General features: G+C 37.3%; 1 protein-coding gene across 1 annotated transcript in view; it reads left to right on the top strand.

The window, feature by feature from the left end:
- Positions 1-27207, top strand: part of SCN3A (sodium voltage-gated channel alpha subunit 3) — a 117126-nt gene that overhangs the window by 8416 nt on the left and 81503 nt on the right. Inside the window, exons 2-3 of the mRNA XM_005676033.3 lie at positions 11695-11889; positions 22742-23055. Of these exons, the coding sequence (XP_005676090.2) occupies positions 22792-23055 (264 nt within the window). The 5' untranslated portion in view covers positions 11695-11889; positions 22742-22791. The remainder of the gene's footprint in view (positions 1-11694; positions 11890-22741; positions 23056-27207) is intronic.

The raw sequence follows: 27207 nt of genomic DNA, 5'->3' as shown, positions 1-27207 counted from the left end.
GAATAATTTCAAAATTCTAACAAGTGGGCACGTGTTAAGTAAAAAGACTATGCAAATACTTAAAGTAACAAAAAGTACATTTGTGTCCATTTCCCCTTCAGTTGAAAAGGCTGGTATTTATTCTATATGTTTAAGCAGTTTTATATTTCAAACTGGTAATTTCCTACCCTTACCTCTATTAGAAAGTTGACCCAGCTGCTGGTTGTGATATATTTTCCAAACTAACAATGCAAACCGTTGTGCACTCTTAGACATAAGCATCCATGAAGTTCAGTTTGTACAACCAGAGATTTGCCCTCTTTTTATTCTGTACCTTGTAAATTGTTCCTTTGAAAATTAAGTCTTAAAATCAAATAAGAGTGGTCATTGAAAGATAATTCTTTGAATAGCCAGTTCATTCAGTTGGAAACAAAACATTGATTTCGAATTATTGAAACTTCAATTGTGGCAGATTTAGAGATAAAGCAGATCCATAAACCAACAAATTATTTAAAGCCAAAAGTCACTTAAAAATGTATTGTCAGAAAGTGGCATTTCTGAGGAAGAAGTGAATTAACCTAAAAAAAGTTAAGTGGAATTAATAATCAATTGATTTTCCTAAAACGAATTCCATTATGAAGGTAAGTCAGCCTTTTCAACATTTTCTGGGTTAACATCACAGTTGCTTTTCCATGTTGATTTTCCACAATTCTTTCCACAACTAGGGAGAGTCTGTGGTAGCCTCTATAAAAGCAATCCTCTCCCTCCTTCAGAGCAGATTATATCCTAAAGTCTTTCCTCTGGAGAAACATCCTTTACTATTTCTACTTAACTATGCTTTCTTCATGACTTCTACCATTTATTCAACCAAGTCACAAAAATTATCATCCTATAGGAAAGATCTGTTAAATCTCAGGATGAGAATACATGTGTTTTGAAACAGGAGGCTAGTGGTTGCATGGTGAACAGAAGCAACACTATATTATATCTGGGCTCAGTTTATGGTAGACGTCGATGAAATGGTGCTTGGGTTGTCAAACTGGGATTAGATCAGTGATTTTTTTAAAAAATGACATCCTACCTTTATATTCAAAGTACTTAGGCAGTCTACAATAAAAATATAAATAACAAACCAGTAAAATATTAATAAGAATGAAAGCCTGAACCAAAAAGAAATGTTTTTTTAATGAAAGGTAAGGACACCTTAGTCAGTGTAGAGAGCAAAATATTTACAGTTGATATGACCATTTCCTCCACCAACACAGTGACAACTGTGAGAAATAACTTGATTCTTTGGGGGAAAGAATTCCAATTTGTTATTCAAAAGCATTAAGTATGTTTTGAAAAGGGGAAGGGTAATGCTTAGGAGTAAATGAAAAGTGGCAGGGTACATCCAAATCCTGATGCAGATCTCTATGCAAATTAGCACGAGTTAAAATACGCCCTGGAAACTGCAGTAGTAAGCTCTCTCATACATGTGTTAAACTTGTTGTTTACTCTGTGTCTCAAAATTATCCTGAGTCATCGTTAAGACACATTTCTTTTAAATAACCATTAAATGTACTATATAACTGTATTACGCTTCATACAACATTCTGTGAGACAGATGTAACCATAAAATAATACTCACTTTCTCCAATAATCCAGATCCCTCTGGAAAGCTAAATTTGGGAAATTTTATGCATAACAAAATACTTTCTATTTATTCTCAATTTCTTCCTGAATAAAAAATTTGAAAACTGAATATTTAAGACATAAAAAGGCACACTTGATTTGGAAACTCTTTGAACTTTTTTTTTCAACATTTGATAGATATTTTATGTTTTATTGGATTTTTTAAAAATTAAAGTGTAGTTGACATACAATGTTGTGTTAGTTTCTGGTGTATAGTAAAGTAATTCATATATATGTATATGCATTTTTTTCTTTTTCATTGTAGATTATTATAAGATACTGAATATAGTTCCCTATGCTATACAGTAGACCTTTGTTGTTTATCTTATATGTAGTAGTTTGTATCTGCAAACTCCTAAATTTATCCCTCCCCTCCCCTTTCCCTTTCGGTAAACATAAGTGTGTTTTCTGTGTCTGTGAACTTTCTATTCAAGTTCTTGGTAACCTAGAACTGCCCTAAAAAAATAAAGTCTTATTATTTTTTTAAAAGGAGAAAGACATTTGAAGAATAAATGAATTCAATGCCCAACTTTGCACAGGCAATTTTATCAGAATCCTAAATTATCCATGTCCTTGAGTAGTTAGTTCGAGTTCCATACATGGAACACTGTAGAAACGCCACAAATTCCAGCTCTGTCCTTCCTAGCATCTCCTCTGTTCAACGCTTTTGTTTCTCCTTATGATTGCTGCCCTCATTAGCCAGTCTTGCTAGATCCTGCATCCTGGGAAGGGCCAGGCAGGCTATGCCTGTCTTGACTCTAATTAGCATATTGGTTGTTGCAATCTCTAAAGAAAATTTTGCGTCAAATGTAATTTTCTCTTGCCTGTGGCATTCTGGCTTCCTTTAGCCCCCAAAGAGTTGAGCTCTGAACAGTATTCCTCCTGTGTTTACATGCAGAGACCCTCCACTGTGTGATCCTGTTGCAATTAAGTGGTAATGTGGGTGCATGTTCAGTCACTTCGGTCATGTCCGACTCTTTGCAACTCTATGGACTGAAGCCTGCCAGGCTTCTTAGTCCCTGGGATTCTCCAGGCAAGAGTGCTGGAGTAGGTTGCCATGCCCTCCTCCAGGGGATCTTTCCAATGCAGGTATTGAATATCTCCTGCTTTACAGGGGGATTCTTTACTGCTGACCAACAGGGAAACCCAAATAAGTGGTAACATCTACACCTAACTCGCAGCGCACAGTCTTTGCTCTACTTTGGTACCAATGATGTGCTAAGTGGCTGAAGGAAAAACATAGAGACTCTGTGTTTTCACATTTTCTTCCATGACTGATCGTATTTCACTGAAACCTAGACTCGAAGTTTTGTTAGTTTTTTTTTAATTGTTATTTGTATAGAAGATTTTTGATATCACCAATTTAGGAAGAAATTATGTGTACAGAATTGAGTATCTAAATAGAAAGGATGTGAGGGACAATTCTCTTCAGCAACCAACCCTCCAGCTATACTCTTCTCAAGGTATTCATCATATTGATTCATTAAAAAAAAAAATAGCTCAAATTTGAACAAGCACATAGCCCATAAAATATTCTGAATATGAAGACAGACTCTAAAAGGTATAACACAGCCAACCCCAGTTACATCATTAGTCCAATATTCAATGACCCTTTGAGTTCAGAGTATAAGGTAACTACTGTACCCTCAGATCACTGTGCTTCAGAAGGGATGAATGTTGGAATACACCAAGCACAGAGTTCCAGTGCTTTAGAGATAAAAGAGGCATTACATATCAACTAGTCACTTCCCTGCTTCCTTCTCCATAACAGATGTAGACACTCAATACCAAAAACACTGAGCATTCAACATGTCACAGCAAGTGACATCAAGGACAAGCCTAGACCTTACAGATTACTTGAATCACAGGTTACATTCCCCTCATTCTGTTTTCTTCTGGCTCTCTTAGGGGTAGGGCATGTTTTCTATTGTATTACACTCTCCTCTGCATCTCCTCTCCATCTTCAAGGTGATCAGACTCCACAACATTATAACCATCTAGCTGGGATGGGGTGGGGTTGGGGTGGGGATGCTTAAAAGAGAAGCTGCTCAGGTGGCTGGGTTCTGGCTGGCGAAGAACCACAGCAGAACTGCAGCCACACCTAAATAAGTGTGCTCCGGTGGAGTTTACCACTAGCACTAATCTGAAGGCAGATTTTACAGCCTCCCTGCTGCGTGCTAGCTAACTCTCAATTCCTCCGCAGTTTAAGCCTCAAAGGATGCAGGTTACATATGAAGTAAGCACCGCCATCTTGAAGTGATGCAAGTTGTACCTCAAGCTCCCTTAGGTTGCCAAGTGAAAAAGGCAATCGACTCTTAACGCTGGGTTGTGAAAACAGCGTGCTGTCATTTTGATTACAGTCAGTAAACAGTCTGTGGTTGCCTGGAAAGAAACTGCCTAAAGCACAAGGCACCAGCAAGCAGGAGAGACGTGGCTGGGGGCAGCTAGTAGGGCTGTCTACTACGGCTGAAGCAAAACTGACATCACGATAGGACTGGACCAAGGGCCCTTTACTGGGCTGAGCACTCTGCTTGCTTTCTCTTTTCCTTGATGCCAATTCACTTCAAAATGGAAGGCTTTCTATAATTCTGGTTATATTCTGATTTAGATGTTTAAACGTGCTTAAATGTTACTTTTCATGTTTCTCTGTCTCTTACACAGGCACACGCACATGCACAAACATACAATGTTCACTTTTGTTTCTTGGTACAAAATCCTAGGAATTACAGACAAGAACAACAATCTAACCAAGTGAAACAGAAAAATGATACAGAGAGAGTGTGCCTCTCCCTTTTAGAGCATCTCAGAACAGGGGATGGCCTGCTTTCTTAATTCATTTGTTAGTAGGTTTGATCACTTGGTGGATGGAAAAGGAATAGGGGAAAGGTATATACTGAACCAGCACTCACCACTACAGATATGTGATGAACATATGTACTTTGAAAATTTCTAGATGCCAACATTAAAAAAAGACAAAATAAACAAGTGAAATTAATGTTACTAATGCTGATATTTTTTCTGGAATTTAAGCCAATATTCCAAAATATTATCATTTCAGATTTGGCACTAGCTATAATTTAAGTATTCAATTCCTACATGTGACCAGAGCCTACACACTGGATAGGGCATTAGCAGAATTTGTTTTAGGTACTTATATTTAGAAGATATCTAATAATATCCTACTGACTGTGCCAGATAAGCAGTAAAATCTTTATCTTCAAGAAATTTAAAATGTAGAAGCAATAAGGCACATCCTTAATAAAAGCAGAAGCCAGAGTATTATAATTATTATATGCATTGTAAAGACAATATGTGCAAGCTGTTGGAGTTCAGAGGAAGGCAAAACAACTTCTGACTCAGAATTTAGGTATGATGAGCCTTGGGGTATAGGTAGGATTTTAACAGGCAGCAATTGGTTGTGAGTGAGAGTTCAGGCAGAGGGAAGGTTTCTGAAAGTCAGAGGCCAGAGAAGGGTCTTTCGGGGAATGGCAAACAGATACATTTGACTAGGGAGGAGCACACATGTAGGAGAGCATGTAAGATGAAGCTGGAGAAACAAATCAGTAAATTTTTTTTTAGGGAGAGCCTCTGATTTTTACTTTTTCTAAGAAAAAAAAAAAGACACTGGATTTGGTGGCATGATTACTAGCCATGTGACTCTGGAAGTGTTACTTATCCTAATTACTTATCTTCTCTGAACCCTATTGTTTCCTTATGTGCAAAATGAGGACAATAATCACCTTTATCTCACAGAGTTACTGTCAAGATACAGATGAGCTAATCAGTGCCTGGGACAGAGCAAGTCAGTTTCCTCTACTATCATTACTATTCCTTCTCTAAGAAGTTGTGAAGTGTGGAATTCTTTGAGTAAAATATTCATTCCTCACTTTGCTTTGTATTAAAGAGGGTCTGATAAACTCAGCATGTTGTTGTTTAGTCCCTGAGTTGTGTCCGACTCTTTGAGACCCCATGGACTGTAGCCCAAGCTTCTCTGTCCATGGGATTTCCCAGGCAAGAATACTGGAGTGTTGCCATTTCCTTCTCCAGGGAATCTTCCTGACCCAGGGATGGATTGAACCCAGGTCTCCTGCACTGACAGCAGATTCTTTACCCCTGAGCCACCAGGGAAGCCCAAACTCAGCATACTTAGTCAATAATCTTTGAGGTAAACAGGTTTTGAACGTATGTATGTGATCTAGAAGAAATACAGCTACATTATTAGCAAAGATTGTGCCTATAGAGAATTTGGCTTTTGTTGCTTTCCTATGTTTTACTATCTTCATGGCTATATGACACAAAACTAAGTTACTTTATTTACCTAACCAATCCCTTATGAGTGGATATTTCAGTTTTTTCCTAGACTTTGCCATTATAAAATATGCTGCATTAAATAGAATATAAGACTTTCTAAAGAGTAGTTGTAGGCTGAATTTGAAATAGCAAATCTAAGTAAAAAGTTTAAATCTTTATAGGAAACTAACATTAAATAATTCATTTATTCAAAAAATGTCTGTTGAGCACCCACTATGTGCCATGCACTGTTCTAAGCACTTGGGATTCACTGGTGAACAAAAGGGACCAAGAAAGGAATATTCCAGCCCCTATAAGTCTTATGTTCTACCCAGGAAAAATAGAAAGTGAATAATAGACATTATAAATCAGTTAATTATATAGTACATGATAAGGTGATAAGTGCTTTGGAAACAATAAAGTGGGGTAAGGAGATGGAGGGGAAGCACAGAAGGGCTCCTTGAAAAGGTAAAGTTTTGGCCAAGACTTGCAGATGAGAAAGTTAGGTTATCTAGAGTGAGTGAACACTCCTAGGAGAGTGAGCAGTATATCTGCGTTTGGCAGGTGCAGAGGACAGCCAGTAGCCAGTGTGACTAGAGAGGAGTGAGAGAAAAGGAGAGCAATGAGTTCAGGATGAGTTCAGCAAGGTAACTGGAAAGCCATTCATAAGGCCTTAGAGGCAATTATAAAGAGTTTGGCCTTTTCTCTGGGTAGCTCCTGTAAGCTCCTGCACAGAGAAATAACACGATTTGTTTTCTCTTTTCCCCAAATCACTCTGACTGCTGGGTGAAAATAGGCTCCATGGGAGTCAGGCCGGAATCAGGGAGACGCTTACAAAGCTATTGCAGGCTTCTGTGAAATACTGCCATAAATCATTTTAAGCTTCCAGGTTCAGAAGAATTACACCACAGGACATTAAACAAATAAACAATGAGACTGAAGAAGCTATGACTATTATCTTTGAGAAATCATAAAAATGAGAGCAGTTTGACTGGTACATATGCTTCTAAGTTCAACGACAACAAAAAGCAGAACAAACAAACAAACAAAATTTCTGGATCCTATACGCCAGTCATTGTCAAAATGTGATTCCTGGGCTAACATCATCAGCATCGTCTGTGTGCTTATTAGAAACACAAAATTTGGGGCTTCACCTGTATCTACAAACAACTCTAGGGTGGAACCTGGCAAGCTGTGTTTTACTAAAAGTCCTACAGGTGATTCTGATGCTAAATTTTGAGGACCACTGACAAAAACTCTAGTGGTGAAACTAGTCGGCAGAAGGAGCCTTTTCAGTTTTAGAATACCGGGCTTCCGAGTTCCAATACATCTTTTAAATCATGTATTTAGAGAAATTTAACTTTTATTTATGGAGGAGGAAATGGCAACCCATTCCAGTGTTCTTGCCTGGGAATCCCATGGACAGAGGAGCCTGGTGGGCTACAGTCCATATGGTCACAAAAGAGTCAGACACAACTTGGCAACTGAATAACAACAACTTTTTGTTTTTATTATATCTTATCTCTTTATAAAAAAATAAAGTAAAATGGTACATTATTTTTTCAAAATCCATGAGCAACAGGCAGTTGAAGATGATGAAAATGGAGAAAATGTAGATGATTAAACCTGTTCAAGATTGCGCGTTAATGAAGTCACTGTTTTAGAATGTACGCTTAGCTCCTGAGTCTCAGCCTCAACATTTTTAAAGTAAGGCAGAAATGAATTTAATACAACTCAAAGAAAGGAAATCCCAGATTTTAAATTAACTGAGTTAATTTAAATTAACCAAATTAATAATCATTTAGTCTTATAATGGTCAAATTTGCTCCAGGAGAATCTGACGTACCAGGAGAAGGAGATGTGTAGTTTTCCTTCCTAGACAAAATTCCCAGTGTATTACTTCATAATATCTTGGTGATTTGACCATTTGAAGTTATCTACCTGATAACAGTTTCAAGTCCTAAAACCAAAGGAACAGCTGGTAGGATAGGGCTATTACAGACGCTGAAAGCCAACCAGCAATCCCATCCAGATGGAAGGAGGTCCCCTCCCCATGGGGAAACGCTCCCAGGGACCTGATGACAGTAGCTGTGAACTCCGCAGTGAGTGGCTTTGGATTTACTTCAGCCCCTGCACAAAGAGCTAACTGAGTCCCCAGAGTTTTACAGTCGAATGCCTGCCAGAAATGGATTTGATCTGGAAAATTCTGAAGCAGGTACATTATGTCAACATAAAGGAGGATAAAATGGCTTGAAAGGAAAGGAAGCTGCATAAATGGCTAAAAACAGCTAAGTGAAGTGAAAGTGAAAGTTAGTCATGTCCGACTCTTTGCCACCTCATGGACTGTAGCCACCAGGCTCCTCTGTCCAAGGAATTCTCCAGGCAAGAATACTGGAGTGGTTGATATTTCCTTCTCCAGGGGATCTTCTTGAGTGAGGGATTGAACTCAGGTCTCCTGCTTGCCAGGCAGATTCTTTACTGTTGCGTGAGTCAGCAGGGAAGCCGCCAAAATAGTTAAAGGATAAACCAAAGAGGCAAAATAAAGGTTAAAAACAATGGAGCTGGAATAAGACACAAATTAAACACTGGACTAGAAGAAATTAAAGGATAGATCAATTGTTAGGATAAACTAACACAAAAGGAAATATAAAACTCATCTCTAGAAAATTCAACTGTTGGTATTAATTTACAATTAATAATATTAACAGTAAAAATAAAAATGAGCTAAGAAAAATAAAATTAAAGCAAATTGGTCCAAAGTTCCCCAGCTGGTGACACCTACCCTTTTTAGAGTAAAGTTTCTGTCATACTCTTTGAAAAACAACGTCCTCATTCATGGTATAAAGAATTCCCCTTAATTTCTGAACTGCTAAAATTCTTTTAAGATAATTTCAAAGGCAGGCTATCCATTTTGGGGGGATCTGTAAGTCCAATACTTATATTAAATAATCTGAAAGTATAGTTTCTAAATCATCTTATCTCATCGCCATCTTAATGGAATTCACTGAGTTCAACTACTTTAACCATTAGTATAAGTCTTATTAGATTAAACCTTGTATGGGTCTTCTGTGAAATTAAATTTAAGATATCTGCTAAGCATGTTATGTAGTGTCCCTTGATAGCAAAACTTCTTCCCTCAGTTTGGTTCTTGGAGAAAGATTGTTTTTTCATACATAGTGTTTAAGAATCTTTTTTGGTTTTGTTTCCTAAAATAAAACCAGATACATATGATTCTGTGTGCTTCCACTTTTTCTTACCTATTGGGAACATTAGAGCTAAATTCCAGCCTTGATTGTATAAAGTGACCATCTCATATTCATAGTAATCTACTCTTTTCTTTCAGGATAACCTTCTTAAAGTTTATCCGTTAAAGGTTATCCTTCCTAAAGGATAACCATTTCCATCAAATTAATCTAAGGAACTGGTTTAAAATGCAGATCCCTGGGTCTTGCCCAAGACCATCTTTTTCAGAATCTCCAGAGATTGAACCCAGAAGTCTACAGATTTAATCAGTAGTCCAAGTGATTCTTATGCTCACTGAAGTTCAAAACTGATTTAAAGAATCCTCATTCTCTTCTTAACTCAAGTAGTCCTATTTTATCTTACAATTAATCTATAAACCATGGTCTACTTCGAATGATGAGTGAGATAGAGATCTTATTAAAACATAATACAACTCAAAGTATTGGACCTAAATTGGAGTATGAAACCACATGCAGAAATCACTATTTCCCATGTGTACTCGAGACTGAAAAAAATCTCTCCCATTTGGAGCCCAGGCCATGAGATATATTTTGTCTGATCTGTGAATCAGTGATTTTCACAAGGGAGGGTGAAGAAGAACTCAAGCAGATCAGGACTCTCTGGCATGCTTTTTCAGACCCTACTCTTCTCTTCCTCCTTAAGTTCTTAGTTCCTCTTTGGTACTTAGTCCTCCTAACTTCACCCCTGCACCAGAGAAAAGGCTGAAAATGTCCCCAGAGAAAAGACTGCAAATAATTTAGAATATCTAAATTTTATATTTTAGTTATTTAATACCATGCTCATTATAAGTCAGGATGGAGATCAAGGTACCGAAAACTCATTTATGTGCTGTGAAGAAGTAGTGTTTATTAGCCTGTGACTATAAAGTAGAAGCAACTAACATTTATTTGAAGACTATAAATTTAACAATTTAATGCTTGAATGCAATTTAATGCTTCAAGATCTGATGATGGGTATTATTAAAGTAATAATAACTATAATACTGTTATTCCTATTATTGCTACTTCTATTACTACTAAAACCTCCAGCTTTTATGGAAAACCTACTTTATACCAGCTATTGTACAAGTGACTCTACATGCATGTGTTTGTGTGTGAAGATCATTTAATTCTAACAACAACCCTCTCTCCATGGGTATTATAGTTTCCATTAACAGAGAGGAAACTAAAAATTGGACTGGTCAGGTAACATGTTCAATGTTAAACAGCTAACAAATGGCAGAGCCAGGTCTGTGTTGCTACCAAGTGAAAGAGAGCAGAGACAAAGGCCAGATCATAAAGGCACCAGCATACTTTCCTAAGTGACTATAACTCACTGAGAAGCACTGACAAAGTTTAATAAGGATAAGATACATATTTTTAAAAGATCACTCTGATGAAAGATTAAAGAAGAGATTGGTTGCTTAGGAGTGAGTTCTCCTCTGGAGATGAAGATTAAAAAAAAAAAACAACTATGTATTAAATTAAAAGGTGACATTTAATGGGACTTTTTTTTTTTTCACAGTAAATTGTAAAAAGAGATTCATTCATGAGGATCCAGACTGGTTTGCCATGTAAAATTTGCATGCATGAAATGAAATATTTTAAAAAATACTAATTGCTGATTTAAATCAGCGATACTGATTGGGTATCCCTGGTGGCTCAGATGGTAAATAATCTGCTTGCAATGTGGGAGACCTGGGTTCGATCCCAGTGTTGGGAAGATCCCTTGGAGGAGGAAATGGCAACCCACTCCAGTATTCTTGCCTGGAAAATCCTGTGGACAGAAGAGCCTGGCTGGCTACAGTCCATGGGGTCACAAAGAGTCGGACACAACTAACACTTTCACTTTCATATATCATCCTTTTAAAAAATCATTGGTTTAACTAGGCTTAGCCATTGCTAATGGTTATAGCCAGAAGAACTATGACATCAGATTGATGTCATTACGCCTTGGTTTAACATGCTGGTTTTTTCACCTCTGCTTATCTAAAATTTATTCTTAGAAGCCATTGAATAAAGTTTATTGGTCTTATCTTAGCAAATAAAATGGGATTTTAGGTGGAAAGGAAAAGGAACTAGGATAATAACCCGTAACCTCCATGTGTACCATACACTCCAAGGGTCTCTTCTGGTATTTGAAGAAAAGAAGCAAAGGAGTAGTAAAGAGAGGAGAGGAGGGAAAGAAGTAGGAGGTGAACAGGCAGATGCCCTGGAGCTCCAGTCTGTCTTCAGAAGGACTGGAATCAAGGTTACCACTGAAGGAGGTGAGTCCCATGCCCACTGCAGGATCCTGACAATGGTTCCCGGTCCCCTCATTCCTTGAGCACACAAGGGTACGCTGCTCATAAGGCTCAAACAACATGTTTTGTGTCAATCCTGATTTCCTGATCTAGGACTATAAGTAAACAAAGTGCATACAAAATCCAGATCCAGAAACAGAGCGCCCATGTCAATCCAAATGCCGAAGGTGCTGGATTCACTCCACCTGTGTTCTCTTTCTTCACAGATCACGGAGCAAGGAAGGTAATGTCAAGCCACATCAGAGTTCATCAGGGATGAGATACCTGTCAAGGATTTGTGGCAGAGTGGCATACTGGAATGAAAACACAGAATCTCTTCTAAGGGTCATATAAGAACGAATGAGATAATTCCCAGAACTGGCCTGGAGTTTTTCCGCAAAAAGGTGCTGTGACTATCTAAGGTACCTAAACTTCTAGTGGGTCTAAATAGTGTTTGTGCAAAGTAAACTAAAATCTAGTAAACTGACAATGGCAACAGTTTCAGGACAAAAAGGAGGCAGAAGAGGGATTTCCTGCCTCCTTGCTAGTTTGTTCCTCCCACAGAGAAAAACAGTCAAGCGACATGGCAGTGATGACCTCAGGGAGTGGACAGATGACAAAGGCTATTGATGTAAGTAAAGAGAAACTAAACCAGCGTTTTATTTCTTCCTCTCTCAAGAGACACATTCATCTTGTGTATTCAGCAAATTACCCAGGATTGTATTCAGTTGAACTGTATTTGGTAATTGGTTCTGTAGGTCATCTATGTGTATAGGATAAAGGACATCCAAATATGTAGTCAGAATTGGACTGTAAGCTGGCTCCTGGACTGGCTGTGTTTTTGAACCTACCGAGGAGTGTTTATTTGTTTGGTGTATCAGCTGCAACTAATGAAAAAATCTGTCTAAAATTATCTAAGTCAAAAAGGATGTTTATTGAACTAACAAGCAGTGCAGAGGCTGTTTGGGTCCAGGAGGTGAGTGATCCATCCAGAGCCCAAGGGTAGATCTGTCTCTGTGACCTGCCACCCTCAGCGTGTCAGCTCTGCCCACACAATGGCATGCTTCCTGGTTTCAAGGGATGGCAATAGGACCATCATACCCTGATGCGACAATGTCCATGGGACAGAGAATTCTGTCCCCCCCTCAGTCTTTTTTGAGTGAAGTAATCTTTCACAGACGCCAAGTTGGCAGACTTGCCCTCACCTTGTATTGGCCAGAACTGGACCAAATGCCTAATCCCTAAACAATGACAGGCAAGGGGTTTGAAGGAGGTATTGAAGTGGAATGGCTGTTGGGAAGACACACAGTAGACAAACTGAGGAGCTGATAAAACCAATGATGCTGATTTGTTTATTACAGTATTGGCTTAATTGTCATTATTAGTTAGCAGTTGTCTCTCTGAGTGTATATCTATCTGATAATGATAAAGTCACAGGCCACATCATCTCCTAAAAGATAATAATTATTTCCAAGACAAAAACTGTGCTGAAGCCAGAGATGAACTTCTGCTTTCACATTCAGCTATTTTTTTCAGATGCCTGACATTAAGTCCAGGTAGAAAAAGTCCAAAATAGTTCTTTTATTAAACAGTTAGTAAATCAATAATAATATTTATGTATGGACGATCATGTGTTTATTTGACAGGAAAGGAACAATAGTAGAGAAAGTCTAGATTTAATTTGCAATTGGCCACACTACAGAGTCACTTTCTCAATAGGTTTTTCCAGACCGTTAATCAATACTGAATTGCTTGACATTACACTAAGAACAAGAGATATGTTACCAAGATGAAGCAGCAAGCTCAGACTTTTAATTTACCTTTAAATAGAACCAAAATGTTTAACATACATGTGAACAGGTATCTATTAGATGTGCATTTTATGTTTATTCATTCATTCCTGTTTGTTTTGTATTTTAAGGCAAAGGTGAGGACTCTGTTGCTCTGCTTCTTAGATGGTAGCACCCCATTCCTAACATAATACATACATAACAAACTCTATACATAATAACCTCCTAATAAGGTAGCTGACTCATCGTAATTCCATTTCTGAAGACAGGAACTAAAATTCTTCTCATTTTGCAGGCTTGGGACCCAGGCTTTACCCTAAACTATCTGTATTCAAATCCTGACTCCTTATTACCTTTGTAACTTGGACAAATTCTCCAACCTACCTATACCTAGGTTTTCCAAACTGTAAGATGGGGAAAACAGTAATACCCTCATAGGGTTAAAATGACAATTAAATAAGTTAGTATACGTAAATTACATGACAGTATCTGAGACATAGTGATCATTCAGTTGAGGTTTATCTATTATTATTATTTAATCCTCAGTCACTTGGTTAGGTAGGCACACCAACAAAACAATAATTTCAAAACTTTTAAAACACAGACAATAATATTTTATTCAGCCTTGGCGAGTGCCCAATGGTTTTTATTATAATGTGTTGAATGCTATGTGTATGCCTTTGATAAAATATGCTTTTGGTCCCACATGCCACTTATAAGCCCTAAATGAAAATTCCTTTGGAAAAAATAATAACTTTCTTTAGTAGGAAAATAGTTAATTGGTCCATTCTATCTTTCAAATTATACCCTTCTTATTTCTTTTGTTGATACCAAGAAAACACAGACAGCATCCTATTCTCAGTAATGAAACCAGTCTTTCCCTGACAACTCTCTCTCTTGTCTTCAAGTACATGAAAATATATTCGGATGTTGTTTTTTCCTTCCCTGATCTCTCAAGTTGTATGACACAAAGCAACTCTCCTTCCTTGAAGATGGCAAATTTATAGCCTCTGACATAATTCAGTTTCCATGGGAATAGACCAGAACTAATTGATTTTGTCTGTAACATAATTATAAAAATCCCTACAGAGAGAGACAGAGAGAGACTATTGATACTAACAGGCTATAGACCAATACAATTCACCAAACTGTCTTCTGTTCTGGAAAATTAGGCAAGATGAGACTTCACGGGCTCAATGACTAATGGAAAAAATACTTCTGTTTCTGCTGCGGTAGTGCTACGGCATATCCCAAATATTTACTGTGCCATTTTTCTCATTCATTAATCAGAATCATAATTCTGATTCATTAACAATTATTAATTTTGTATTCATTGTATTTGTTGGTTTTACATGTTTTCAGCAGCTTATGTTAGTATCACAGCACACAGATATGTGAACCTGGAAAACTGAACTGGGTTACACCAATCTATTTTTCTGTACGTATACACAGCTTAGATCTTTAATATCAAATCACACAATAGTAAGATTCAAGATAAAAAATGTCAACAATAATAGGAAAAATCAGTCAAGAACAGAATGTACGGAAAATGTGTCGCCTTAGGGCAACAGTCTGTGTTTGTCAATAGACAGACACTTCAATGAAGATTACTTTACTTCTCTGTGGCTGTTCCTCATTTATTTTAAAGTCAGGGAGCTGGACTTTTTGTCAGATCCACTGCACGCCTTTTAATTAGCTTCTTAGAAATTCCTCTTTGGGCATCTGTATAACTGTTCTAATTTCACTGTCTAATATCCTCTGTGTTCCCTCTCCTTAAAAAATGGTAATCACAAGAGTCCTGCCTCTTCATACTTCCAATTTTTTCCTAAATAATGTACTGTGTATTCTTCAGCTTTAACTGGTAACTCCTTAATCAACATTTACCCAGCCCAGGCAGCTTTCTTGAATCTCAGATACATATACACCCAGTTGTCTCACAGGCATCTCAAACTAAATAAAACTCAAGCAGAATTTATTCCTACAAACCTCTACTTCTTGGTTGGGTTAAACTTGAGGCTTAAAGCAGAAATCTGAAGATGAGCTTAACCTCGTAACTCTTCTTCACCCTTCATATCAAATCATCACAAAATCTCATTGGTTTTTTCTTTCTAATTGTGCCTTCAATACAAACCTCCAGCCATGGTTTGTTTTCTCTCTAACTTATTGAAGACCTTCTATCTTCCAGGCACCTGTTCAGCTTTCAGTGCATTTTCTCATTTAATGGTTAACATTAACTCTATGAACTATGTGCTGTCATTGCTATCATTATCTTCATAGGGAACCTGGAGAGTATGAAGAATAAAAAAAAATTTTTTTATCACATTCCTAGAACATAGTGGAGCCAGGGCTTGAATGCAGTCCTGACTGCCAAGTCCACACCCTTAAGTAGGAAGTTCAGTTCAGTTCAGTTCAGTAGCTCAGTCATGTCTGACTCTTTGCGACTCTATGAATCGCAGTACACCAGGCCTCCCTGTCCATCACCAACTCCTGGAGTTCAGCCAAACTCATGTGCATCAAGTCAGTGATGCCATCCAGCCATCTCATCCTCTGTCGTCCCCTTCTCCTCCTGCTTCCAAACCCTCCCAGCATCAGGGTCTTTTCCAATGAGTCAACTCTTTGCATGAGGTGGCCAAAGTATTGGAATTTCAGCCTCAGCATCAGTCCTTCCCATGAACACCCAGAACTGGTCTCCTTTAGGATAGACTGGTTGGATCTCCTTGCAGCCCAAGGGACTCTCAAGAGTCTTCTCCAACAACACAGTTCAAAAGCATCAATTCTTGAATGCTCAGCTTTCTTCACAGTCCAACTCTCACATCCATACATGACCACTGGAAAAACCATAGCCTTGATTAGACAGACCTTTGTTGGCAAAGTAATGTCTCTGCTTTTCAATATGCTGTCTAGGTTGGTCATAACTTTCCTTCCAAGGAGTAAGTGTCTTTTAACTTCATGGCTGCAGTCACCATCTGCAGTGATTTTGGAGCCCCCAAATATAAAGTCTGACACTGTTTCCACTGTTTCTCCATCTATTTCCCATGAAGTGATGGGACCGGATGCCATGATCTTCGTTTTCTGAATGTTGAGCTTTAAGCCAACTTTTTTACTCTCCATTTTCACTTTCATCAAGAGGCTTTTAGTTCCTCTTCACTTTCTGCCATAAGGGTGGTGTCATCTGCATATCTGAGATTATTGATATTTCTCCCGGCAATCTTGATTCCAGCTTGTGCTTCTTCCAGCCCAGCGTTTCTCATGATGTACACTGCATAGAAGTTAAATAAGCAGGGTGACAGTATACAGCCTTGACGTACTCCTTTTCCTATTTGGAACGAGTCTGCTGTCCCATGTCCAGTTCTAACTGTTGCTTCCTGACCTGCATACAGGTTTCTCAAGAGGCAGGTCAGGTGGTCTGGTATTCCCGTCTCTTTCAGTAGTAATAAAGTGACAATAAACTTCTCTTGCCCTTTGCTTTAAACCACTGGTGTCCATCTGCTTCCTTTTAGGGAGGCTGTTCTCAAAGGGTGCTTTTCAGTCACGTGGTTGTTCCTGAGTCTGCTTCAGAGTGTCTGTGAGGTCTAAACTATTTTCTTAAAAAATACCAAATTGTCATTTGCCTTTGTTCACTGCTCTGACACTTGCATCTATGGTGCTAGAGTTGTGGAAGCAGAACTGCTAACGCTTGAGCAGGAATCAAGGCAGTGGCACCAGACTGTAGGAGGAGTCCTTGTTTTCTTCACCACCATTTTTGGTAAGAAAAAAAAAATGCCAGTTCACATAAGAACATCTTTGATGAGGCAGTAAAAATTATTAGTTTTATTAAAACTTGACCCTAAGGAACACATATTTTTAATATTCTGTATGATGATAGGGAAAGAATACAGAAAACATTTCTGCTGTGGGCTAAGCACTACAGCTGTCTCAAGGAAAAGAGCTGTGTGACTGTGTCAGTCAGGAGCCAAATGTGCATTACTTTTTCATGGAACACCATTTCCACTTGAAAAAAGAACTGACAAACTATGGTTATTCAGACTTGGGTATTTGGCAGATATAGTCTCAAAAATGAATAAAGGAAAAACCTGTCATTTCAGGGAAAGCAAATGATAGCATTTGTTGTCGATGTTAAAATTGGAGCTTTCAAGGAGAAACTGGAATTCTGGAAAGTTTTTACCTGAAGGTGGGAGAACTGACTATTTTGAAAAGACCCTGATGCTGGGAATGAGAAGGGGAGGACAAAGGATGAGATGGGTGGATGGCATCACTGACTCAATGGACAAGAGTTTGAGTAAACTCTGGGAGTTGGTGATGGACAGGGAGGCCTGGTGTGCTGCAGTTCATGGGGTTGCAAAGAGTCAAACACGACTGAGAGACTGAACTGAACTGAACTGGGAGCTTGACAGTCTCCCAATACATTATGATCTTCTCTAGAGATCAATGGTGATATTAACAAATGCTATTTTTGAATGTTACATAATAAAATTTGTCAAAATTTGGAAAATCTGCCTAGCAATGTGCTGATATTTTCCAAATGATCTATGCATGATGGTACAAAATCCATCCAAAGGGCAAGATCAATCAAAAGTTCACTGATAGTTTCAGATTCCACACTGAAACTAATTTAAGAAACTACCATTTGTAGAGTTTTAATGTTTATCAAAGAAAAATATTCACAATTGCTTCATAAAGAAATTGAAATACTCCCTATTTTCCAACTACATATTTTTGAGGGGATTTTCTTCTGTGACTTTAATCACAACAACGAATCTCTACAGATTGAATTCTTAAGCAGATATGAGAATCTAGCTATATTTCATTAAGTCACACAGTAAAGAGATTTGCCCAAATGTAAAACAAGTTCATCCTTCTCACTTAATTCTTTTCATTTTGAAACATGATTGGTGTATTAAGTTGTTTTCATTAAAAATCTGTTTTATATGTAAACAAGTTAATCAAGACATGTTTTTAAATTTTCTATTCTAATTTTTAGTAAATATGGATAGATAAGTCTCTTCTTAAACAAAAGCTCTTTGAAGTCATCTATCATTTTAAGAGCATTAAGGGATCATGAAACCGAAATGTTTAAAAACCATGGCTCTAGGATCATTCCCTATCTGTCCATCCTTCATACTGCCACCATCTTTCCAATCTTAAAGTGATCATGCATGTCCCACCTACAGCTTTCCTTAGCATGCTGACTGAGGCCTTTGGTGATCTATATCCTGCCTAAATTCCATTCCTTCATTTTTCCACTCCCTTTTAGGCAGGTTGACTTCCACCCATAATGAACTTCTTATAGTTCTTCCCAAACAATCCATGCTCTGTTATTTCTGGGTCCATAAACATGCTTCCCCCCTGCCTACCTAATAGGTGTCTACTGATATGGCTTCTTCCCAACCTTCCCCCATCTACCAGCACCACTACAACTAATTGGTCAAATTCCAACCAGTCTACAAAACTTACCCTAATATCACTTCCTTAGGAAATCTTATCTTAACCATGCCCTTCCCGGGGTAGAATAAATTCCTCCCTTTAATGCAGCTCAGACAATAACCAGTTATATAAGATTATATTATAATTATTAGTATAAAAATCTGTCTCTCCTAATAGACAGTCAGTTCCTTAAGGGCAGAGACTATAGGTACCTAGTTCAAGCACACTGTTGATATAGAATGGTCCCTCAATAAATATTTCCTAAATAAATGACCCTAAGTTTCCTTCCAGGTTTAAAATTATGTCACCCATCCCTGTAATAAATATTTTGAACCACAGTCTTTCTTGATTAACAGAAGGATGCATTTGTTTTATTGATACACATTAACAAACATAGACACTTGAATTTTCAATCAAAGAGATCATCTCCTCAGATCTTTTCTCCTTTTTTTGTCCTTGCAAGGACAGTTCTGGAGAAATTTGGTATGTTAAATTTGTGTGTTTTAATAAATTATAATGCACATATATTCATTAATAATAGATATTCCACACCAAGGCATCAGCAGGAATTAATTTTTTAAAGTCTGTCCTAACAGGAATATAAAATTATGTAAGAGCTCAGTATAATAAGCTCACAAAGAACAAGAAAGAATAGAAAAAAATTAAAATAGAACTACTAAAGAACTATGAGAGGTTTCTTAACAGCAACACTATAGATGAAGCCCCAAGAAACTCTGTTCACTATCATCTTTAATGTCTCAGCCTACACAAATACTAAGCAAACCCTAGGTCTCCTTGAAGACAAAAAGCTGAGTCTAGAACTGGACTGTCTTCTCAGGATTTAGAGACACCAGCATGGTAATTTCAAAGAGACATCTTTACTTCCTTTTGATCAAGACTCGAGATCTTTATTCTGGCCCCTGATAAGTGAACAAAGCTAAAGAATTATTTATTTTTAAATAAATGTTCATGATTTTGTGTCATCTCAGAGAAATCAAAGTCATTTATGAAGATTACTGGAAGATTTTCTACATTAGATATGTTTAAAATAATTTCATTTTAAAACTTAGGAGCCAGGAGACTCTAATTCAATGAGTAAAAGCAGTTATTTCTTTATGGAAAAGTGTTGCCACATATATGATAAGCTATTTCTATGTCAATGAGGTTGCTTGCTTGTGTGTGCTCAGTTGTGACCAGCTGTTTACAACCCCATGGACTGGGGGCCCCACCAGGCTCCTCTGTCCATGAAATTCTCCAGGCAAGAATACTGGAGTGGGTTACCATTTTCCTACTCCAGGGGATCTTCCTGACACAGGGATCAAACCTGTGTCCCTTATGTCTCCTGCATTGGCAGGCAGGTGCTTTAAAGAGGTTGAGGAAGATTAAGTGACAAACTCAATGCCACAAACTCAGTACTCACAGACTTTGAAACCAACTGCTGCAAGGTTTTCATTCCACTGTCAATAAAGAAACCAAAATCAGTTCAAGTAAATGCTTAACTACAAAAGCAACCTTTCTTGTCCCTTAAGAGAGCAGCCAAGTTCCACAGAAAATTTTAAAGATATTTTTCTCATGCTTTGTCATTTTCATTTAGCACTTGGGAAGAACCCTTAGCCATTCAATTCATGACAGGTGATAAGAGACAGGTGGATTACACATCCCTGGTTATTGAAGGCTTTCAGTTAAAGGCAAACTCCTTCCCCACTGAAAAGTACCAACGCTGTGATTATTCCACAGCTGCCTAGAGTTGAAATGACTGTCGCCATTGAATTTAACATAAAATGGCTGAAACCATTAATTCTACTTTGTGCATCTACCATGAATTTAGAAGGCACAAAATAGAGAGCTGATTGACTTTTGAGTAAAACAGAATAACTGTTCCAAACCTTCTGATCCATACACCACTTGATGGAGCGTAAGAAAGAGCCTTGTCCCATCACAAATCAGAAATTCTTTTTTCAGAACTAGTAGGGGATATGGCACAATTTTTTGACAAGTCTGGTAATTTATAACTTATCTGGAATATACCTTCATAATAGCAGGAAATATAATGATGGTATCATTATGAATATGAATTCAATGGAAAGACATAGGTATTAAAATATTTTTTGTCACTGGGACAGACCTGGGAACCAGTAATTCAGATATACACTCAAAAAACATACAGTATGCTGTATCATTTTTCTTATGTCACTATAAGATGTAGAATTTCTCCTTCTCTGGAAACTCACTATCTCCATGCAATGAACTGCCAAGAATTAGAATGCCATTTAGGGATAAACTACTATGGTGACTAGAGTAAGTGTGGGGGCAGAGGGCGGTAGGTGTCTGGGGATAGAGAAATGTCACAGATGACTTCCATGATTATTCTGATGCCATGGTTGTAGATCATTGTACAAGATGACTGATGTACTCATTGCCTTTCATTGTTATTGTTTCTATTTTCTATATGGATTTAAAAAATGAGATTCTTGGCACAATGCAAAATAAAATAACTGCTAACTCATGTTTCAAAATTTATGTAGCTGATTTCCTGTATTTCTGACAGTTCTGTCACATATCCAGCAGATAGAATTTCTTCCCTCCCCTGGGAAATTGAGCAGGTCCACCCCACATGTCTGCCTTGTCTCCTGCCTTCCTCTTCCAGCCATGGAGTAGGCGTGTGTGAACGTGCCCCTGTACTCTGCATTCCCCAGTCCATTCCTGAAGCTCCACAGTCAGCTGTAGTTCCAGCAAGTTAGGACCTTATTGAAGGAACAGTGGCTTGAATTGCAAAGATGCTTGAAACCACAACAGAGGAAATGGTTGAAGGAAGGAACTAAAGATAATTAGATTACGATCACTGACACTAACACAGTGCTTCCTATTCTGGAAACTAGTCTAAATGTTTAATGCAAATTAATTTATTAATTCCTTACTAACCTGGGGGGTTCAGTTCTCATATTATCCCCATTTTATAAATGAAGACTGAAGCCCTGAGGGGTTACATTTTAAAGTCATGCCGCTCAACAGTGGCAGCCAGGGTTTAGAACAGAAGGAATTTGGCTCCACAGTCCATTCCTTAAAAACTACCCTACACCTAATGAAAGATTCAGGAAGATGAAAACTGTCATGGAACACTTAAAGAGCAGCAGACAGGAAAGGAAATACATTCTGCATTGCTTCAGAAGATACCTCAGGAGGAACCTAAGTGAAAAGCTAAAAGGAAGCAGCTTTGACTTCTCTGTCGATGCTGACAGTCAGGCCTTGCCTTAGAACCAGTGTTCAATGACGCTGGTAATTAGAACAGTGGTTGGGTTACACAAAAGTGTTTTCCTACCCTGAGATTTTATGAGTCGGCGGTATACCACTGTATTGTCCCCAGGATATTTTTCTTTGGAGTGTTAGTAAGATATGATAAAAGGAGGAGGGAGAGAAATAATGGGTCCCTGCAAGGAGATCCAACCAGCCCATTCTGAAGGAGATCAGCCCTGGGATTTCTTTGGAAGGAATGATGCTAAAGCTGAAACTCCAGTACTTTGGCCACTTCATGAGAAGAATTGACTCATTGGAAGAGACTCTGATGCTGGGAGGGATTGGGGGCAGGAGGAGAGGGGAACGACTGAGGATGAGATGGCTGGATGGGATCATGGACTCGATGGACGTGAATCTGAGTGAACTCTGGGAGATGGTGATGGACAGGGAGGCCTGGCGTGCTGCGATTCATGGGGTCGCAAAGAGTCGGACACGACTGAGTGACTGAACTGAACTGAAGTAATTTTATCGACAAGCATTCTTGGCACTAATCTTTACCAAATGTTTACTATGCTTTGGTGTAAAGGTATCAGAACAGACATTTGATAGACATATAAAGTTGTCTTATTGAAAATTAGATTGGATATTTCTAAGTTAAAATTTGTAGTGCAGCATGAAAAGCACTACTTAGACTTTATATTAAAATAAGAATATTTATTTCTTATTTCTTTGAGATAAGAAATATTAAATAATATCTTGGTTGATTTTCTTAATCTCTCTCATTCTCTAGCTTTCCTAACCCTCATGTATTTTTTTTTAATTGCAGGCTATTCTTATGCAAGAAGCTAAACGTAATTAAATGTGCAGGATGAAAAGATGGCACAGGCACTGTTGGTACCCCCAGGACCTGAAAGCTTCCGCCTTTTTACTAGAGAATCTCTTGCTGCTATCGAAAAACGTGCTGCAGAAGAGAAAGCCAAGAAACCCAAGAGAGAACAAGACAATGATGATGAGAACGAACCAAAGCCAAACAGTGACTTGGAGGCTGGAAAGAATCTTCCATTCATTTACGGAGACATCCCTCCAGGGATGGTGTCAGAGCCACTGGAGGACTTGGACCCCTACTATATCAATAAGAAAGTGAGTGTTGATTTTATCCTTCCCATAAGTCTTTAACTTGGAACTTTAATACACTTTTCTGGGGCTCATGGATACACTGCACCATAAGTTTTCTATTATTTAAGATTTTATAATACTTATTTCCACTTATTTTTAAGTACAATATAATCAGCAGAAACATAAGAAAGGAAGTCAAGATCTGGCCAAAGTGAAGTGATATAGAGATGAACCATTTCTACAGCTTCACAGTCACTGATATTGACAAAATTAAAATTGACACCAACAAAACAAAACATCTGTTATTGGTGACATATTTAAATGCATAGTAAAAAACAGAATAATAGCTATATGAAAGAAGAGTCACAGGGTACATATCCTTATTTTTTAGTTCTTTGACTTGAGGTTTCTTCACGATAGATTTGTATTCTAGAGGGTAATAAATAATCTTTTATTTAGCATCCTCCTATAGGAAGATAGAAAAAAATGTTCACCCAAAGATACATTTTTTTGGGTCCAATAACCTGATTGGGAGTTTCTCTTAAACGTAATCTGTGACAGGCTAGATTCCAGAACACCTACATTCCAGAGTTTTTTTCACTCTGAGAAAAAAACAATGTCGAAACAGAAGACAAAAAACAGAAACAGAAACTCAAGTTTTCCCATCTATTTAAATCAACAATTATGACTGTGTCTTCCTAATACTATGATAACCACATAATTCTGTCAGAATTAGCTAGTTTTTGATGTTAAACCAACCGTACAGTATTTTATAGGAAGTGCAAAAAATTCATGATAGATTGTGTGCTCTCTAATTAGGTATTTTGGCAGCTTACAACCATGATTTATATTTCACATTCACACACATAAAAACTGGCCCACGTAGAAACTAAAGAAACATTAATATCGCCAAGAGTTATTGGCTTACAGATTAAAGGAAAAATTGAGCACTTTTATTAGTCAAAGCCAGCCCTTTTAAAAGGAATGGCTAAAGAAACTGTATTCTTTAAGCTGCATACAACGTATAAGATCAATGATGGCTAAAGAAACTGACAAACATTCAGACCTGGAACTAGCCCTATTGCTCTGAAGGAGTGCTTCTGAAACTATGTACATACAGAGGATAATGTTACAATACAGATTCTTTCTGTTTCCTTTTAAACTAGCTGCATGAAAGGTGGCATATAATATATATTCATACAGTTCTAAAAGTAACTTATTGCAGTACTTTACTATAGAATTGGTAAAGAAAATTTTGAAATTTAGTTACTATATTATTACACATGTTGATGAAAGTGAGATATTCCCCAAGAAACTGGAAGAAAATTCTCCTCTGGAAATTATTGATTCAAACTATATATTTGCAAAGAGACCTTCAAGAGATGGCAGTATGACTTATACTTTGACATGATTAAAAGTATTTGCTACTTAAAGAAAGGAAGTGTCCTTAAGATAGGGAATTGGTAAAATTAAGGAGGAGCAAAAGAGAATAATGAAGAAAAATATTAACATTTTCTCAGGGAGACAGATTTTCAGTTAGTAGTAGTCCTGAAAGTACTTTCCTCTCAGAAAGCCGTTTCACTGGGGAGAGCCTACACTGTGCCACCTAGTCGAGACGTCATCAAACACCCATATTAATTAATTAAGTCAGCTTATTTGGACTCCACGCTCAACAAAGATTATCTTATTATAATTCATCTTCCCATAGATCTGCTAAAGGAAAGAATGTGCTGGCTATGCTACAACAATTATTCCAGCCCGTGTGACAGTGATCTATCTGGTTGTATATAAATAGATTGACATTTTAATTTTATGTCAGGCTTTCAAGCTTGGTTAATGTGAATCTGCCGCTAGGAAACAGAATTGCTCTCTATGTGCTAACAAAGTCAGTTTTTATTGCCTCCCTGTCTCACAACAAGAGTAGAACCCATATTTATTCATAATAGGCCATGTGTCATCTTAAGAGACATCTAGAGTGTATACTGTTGTTTGCCCTGCTTTCCTTTATGATAAGTCTATAAGGATGAAGACTGAGGGGCTGTTGAAGAAAATAGCTCTTGGGACAGAAGGAGCTATGTAGGAAGCTAATGGAGAAGTTTTGGAATTTAAAATATGGTCTAGAGCTTGTTAATTATATGGAATAATTGCAGGTGAAAGGCGTTTTAAAATTATAAAGCATTATGAAACTTTGATTCCATTAATTAATGTTACAATTTTACATACCTAATTGAATCATATAAGCAAAATCACAATGCATTTTAGTGGCATTCAAATTGATCAGATGAAGCTTGAAACTAGTGACAGTGATTATAGTAATAGCGAAAATTTGCTATGCTCATACTTTGTCAGGTATTGTTTGAGTGCTCTAACTCGTATAACTTATGTCATATTCAACGAAAAACAAGGCATGTACTATATTTACCTCATTGTATAGATGGGAAAGTGAAGCACAGAGAGGTTACGTAGCCTGCCCAAAGTTACACTCCTTAAGTGATGAATTAGGATGTGAACCTAGGCAGTCAGGCTCCAGAGCTCTTAATCACTAAGCAAAACTATATACTATGTTTATCATATAATGAAAGAAAATGTTTTTAAAAATTATATAATTTTCAATTCTCTGATGGATATGGTTCTACTCAGAGAATGTATTCTTGCGTTAAGTAGTAAAAACTTTAGTGAACCTGTAAAATGTGCATTTACCTGGAAAAAAGAAGCAAGCACCATTCTAGAGTAGATAATAACCAGTTTAACATACTTCCAGATATAACATTCATCATCTTAGTAGCAATATATAGTACTGTTTTTTTAAGTCACATCATTACTTATCACTTCTTGGAGAACAGATTTTGGAATTGACACTATTGATCTGTCCTCTATTTATCAGTCATTCTCTCAAATAATTTTCAGTTTCGATGTATCTCTCAACAAAAGAGCCCTAAATTTCAAATGACTTTCTTGTCATTTGTTCACCATACAGGACTTCTCAGAACTCAAGGTTTTCTTTCTGTGAGGGGTTGTTCTCTAGAAATGAACTGGGATTGTGTTCTTAAGGTCTGCTTTATTCCAGAGTCAGTAAATTCACTGAAGATGCCCTTGGCATGTCATTTTTAATCCCCTTGGTACTGCAAAAGCTAATCTTATGGGAAGAGGTGAGGCTTCCATTTTTAAAGAAACAGTTCATTTCTGTTCACTCTGACCTTGGAGATTTTTCAAAATAAAATCCTCTCAATGTTGCAGTTGGCTTTTTCAGGAATATTGTTTAAAAAAAATGAGTAAATGCACCTTAAACTGTGGCAAACTTTACATGATACTGCTGTCATTGAATGTCTAAACAGACCCAGATTGCTTGAATGTAATATTAAATGATTTAATCCTATGAATTAAAAAAATATTTCAATGCATCTGTGTTTGAAGAGCAGGCATCCCAGTGCCCACTCTCACTTGTGAATAATCTCAGTGCTAGTAAAGAATAGCTTATTTTCCCTTATCAAAGCATTTTTCAAATCTATAGATTACAGTTCATAGAAAATAGTTGGTTAGGTCGATGGTCTTGAATACAAAAAGGCAACATGCAGAGAAGTCGCTTTCTCTGTGCTTTACACTTATATATAAATATTTTCTATTCATTAAATGTAAATATTATACTCACAATATTCTATTCAAACAGAGCATGTTGTCAGTGAAAATGAATGTCTAGGATACAGCCCTTAGTTAATCATATAAGCAACATCACAATGCATTTTAATGGCATTCAAATTGATCGTGTAAAACGAGAATAGTGAAAACATATTCATAACTAAGTGGTTATATAGAATAGATATCTTTAAAGTAAATAGCATCTTAAAGGTAAACTCACAGTTAATTGAAACAAGAGTTTATTTGCAATCCAGGCTATTAAATGCTGTGTAAAAAAAAAATGGAAAAAAAAAGTAGCTAACTGGTTCTTTATGCTCAGTGATTTATAACAACTTCTAAGCTAGTCCTCAGTGGAATGAACTGTACAAATAATTGCTGCTTGACTATAATTACAAGCAGTGTGCCAATGCGTTTATATTAATATACTAAGACTTACTGGAAAAGGGAAACAATTGGGGAGTGATCAAAAGGCAGTGTGACTTATCTGGAAAGACATAATGGTGGAGATGATTTTGGCAGCTGAGGACATTCCTGGAGAGT

Source organism: Capra hircus, chromosome 2 (genome assembly GCF_001704415.2).
Source record: "Capra hircus breed San Clemente chromosome 2, ASM170441v1, whole genome shotgun sequence".
In the NCBI taxonomy this organism is placed as follows: Eukaryota; Metazoa; Chordata; class Mammalia; order Artiodactyla; family Bovidae; genus Capra; species Capra hircus.
The sequence above is the reverse complement of the archived record's forward strand: the minus strand, read 5'-3'. Positions and strand labels throughout refer to the sequence as shown.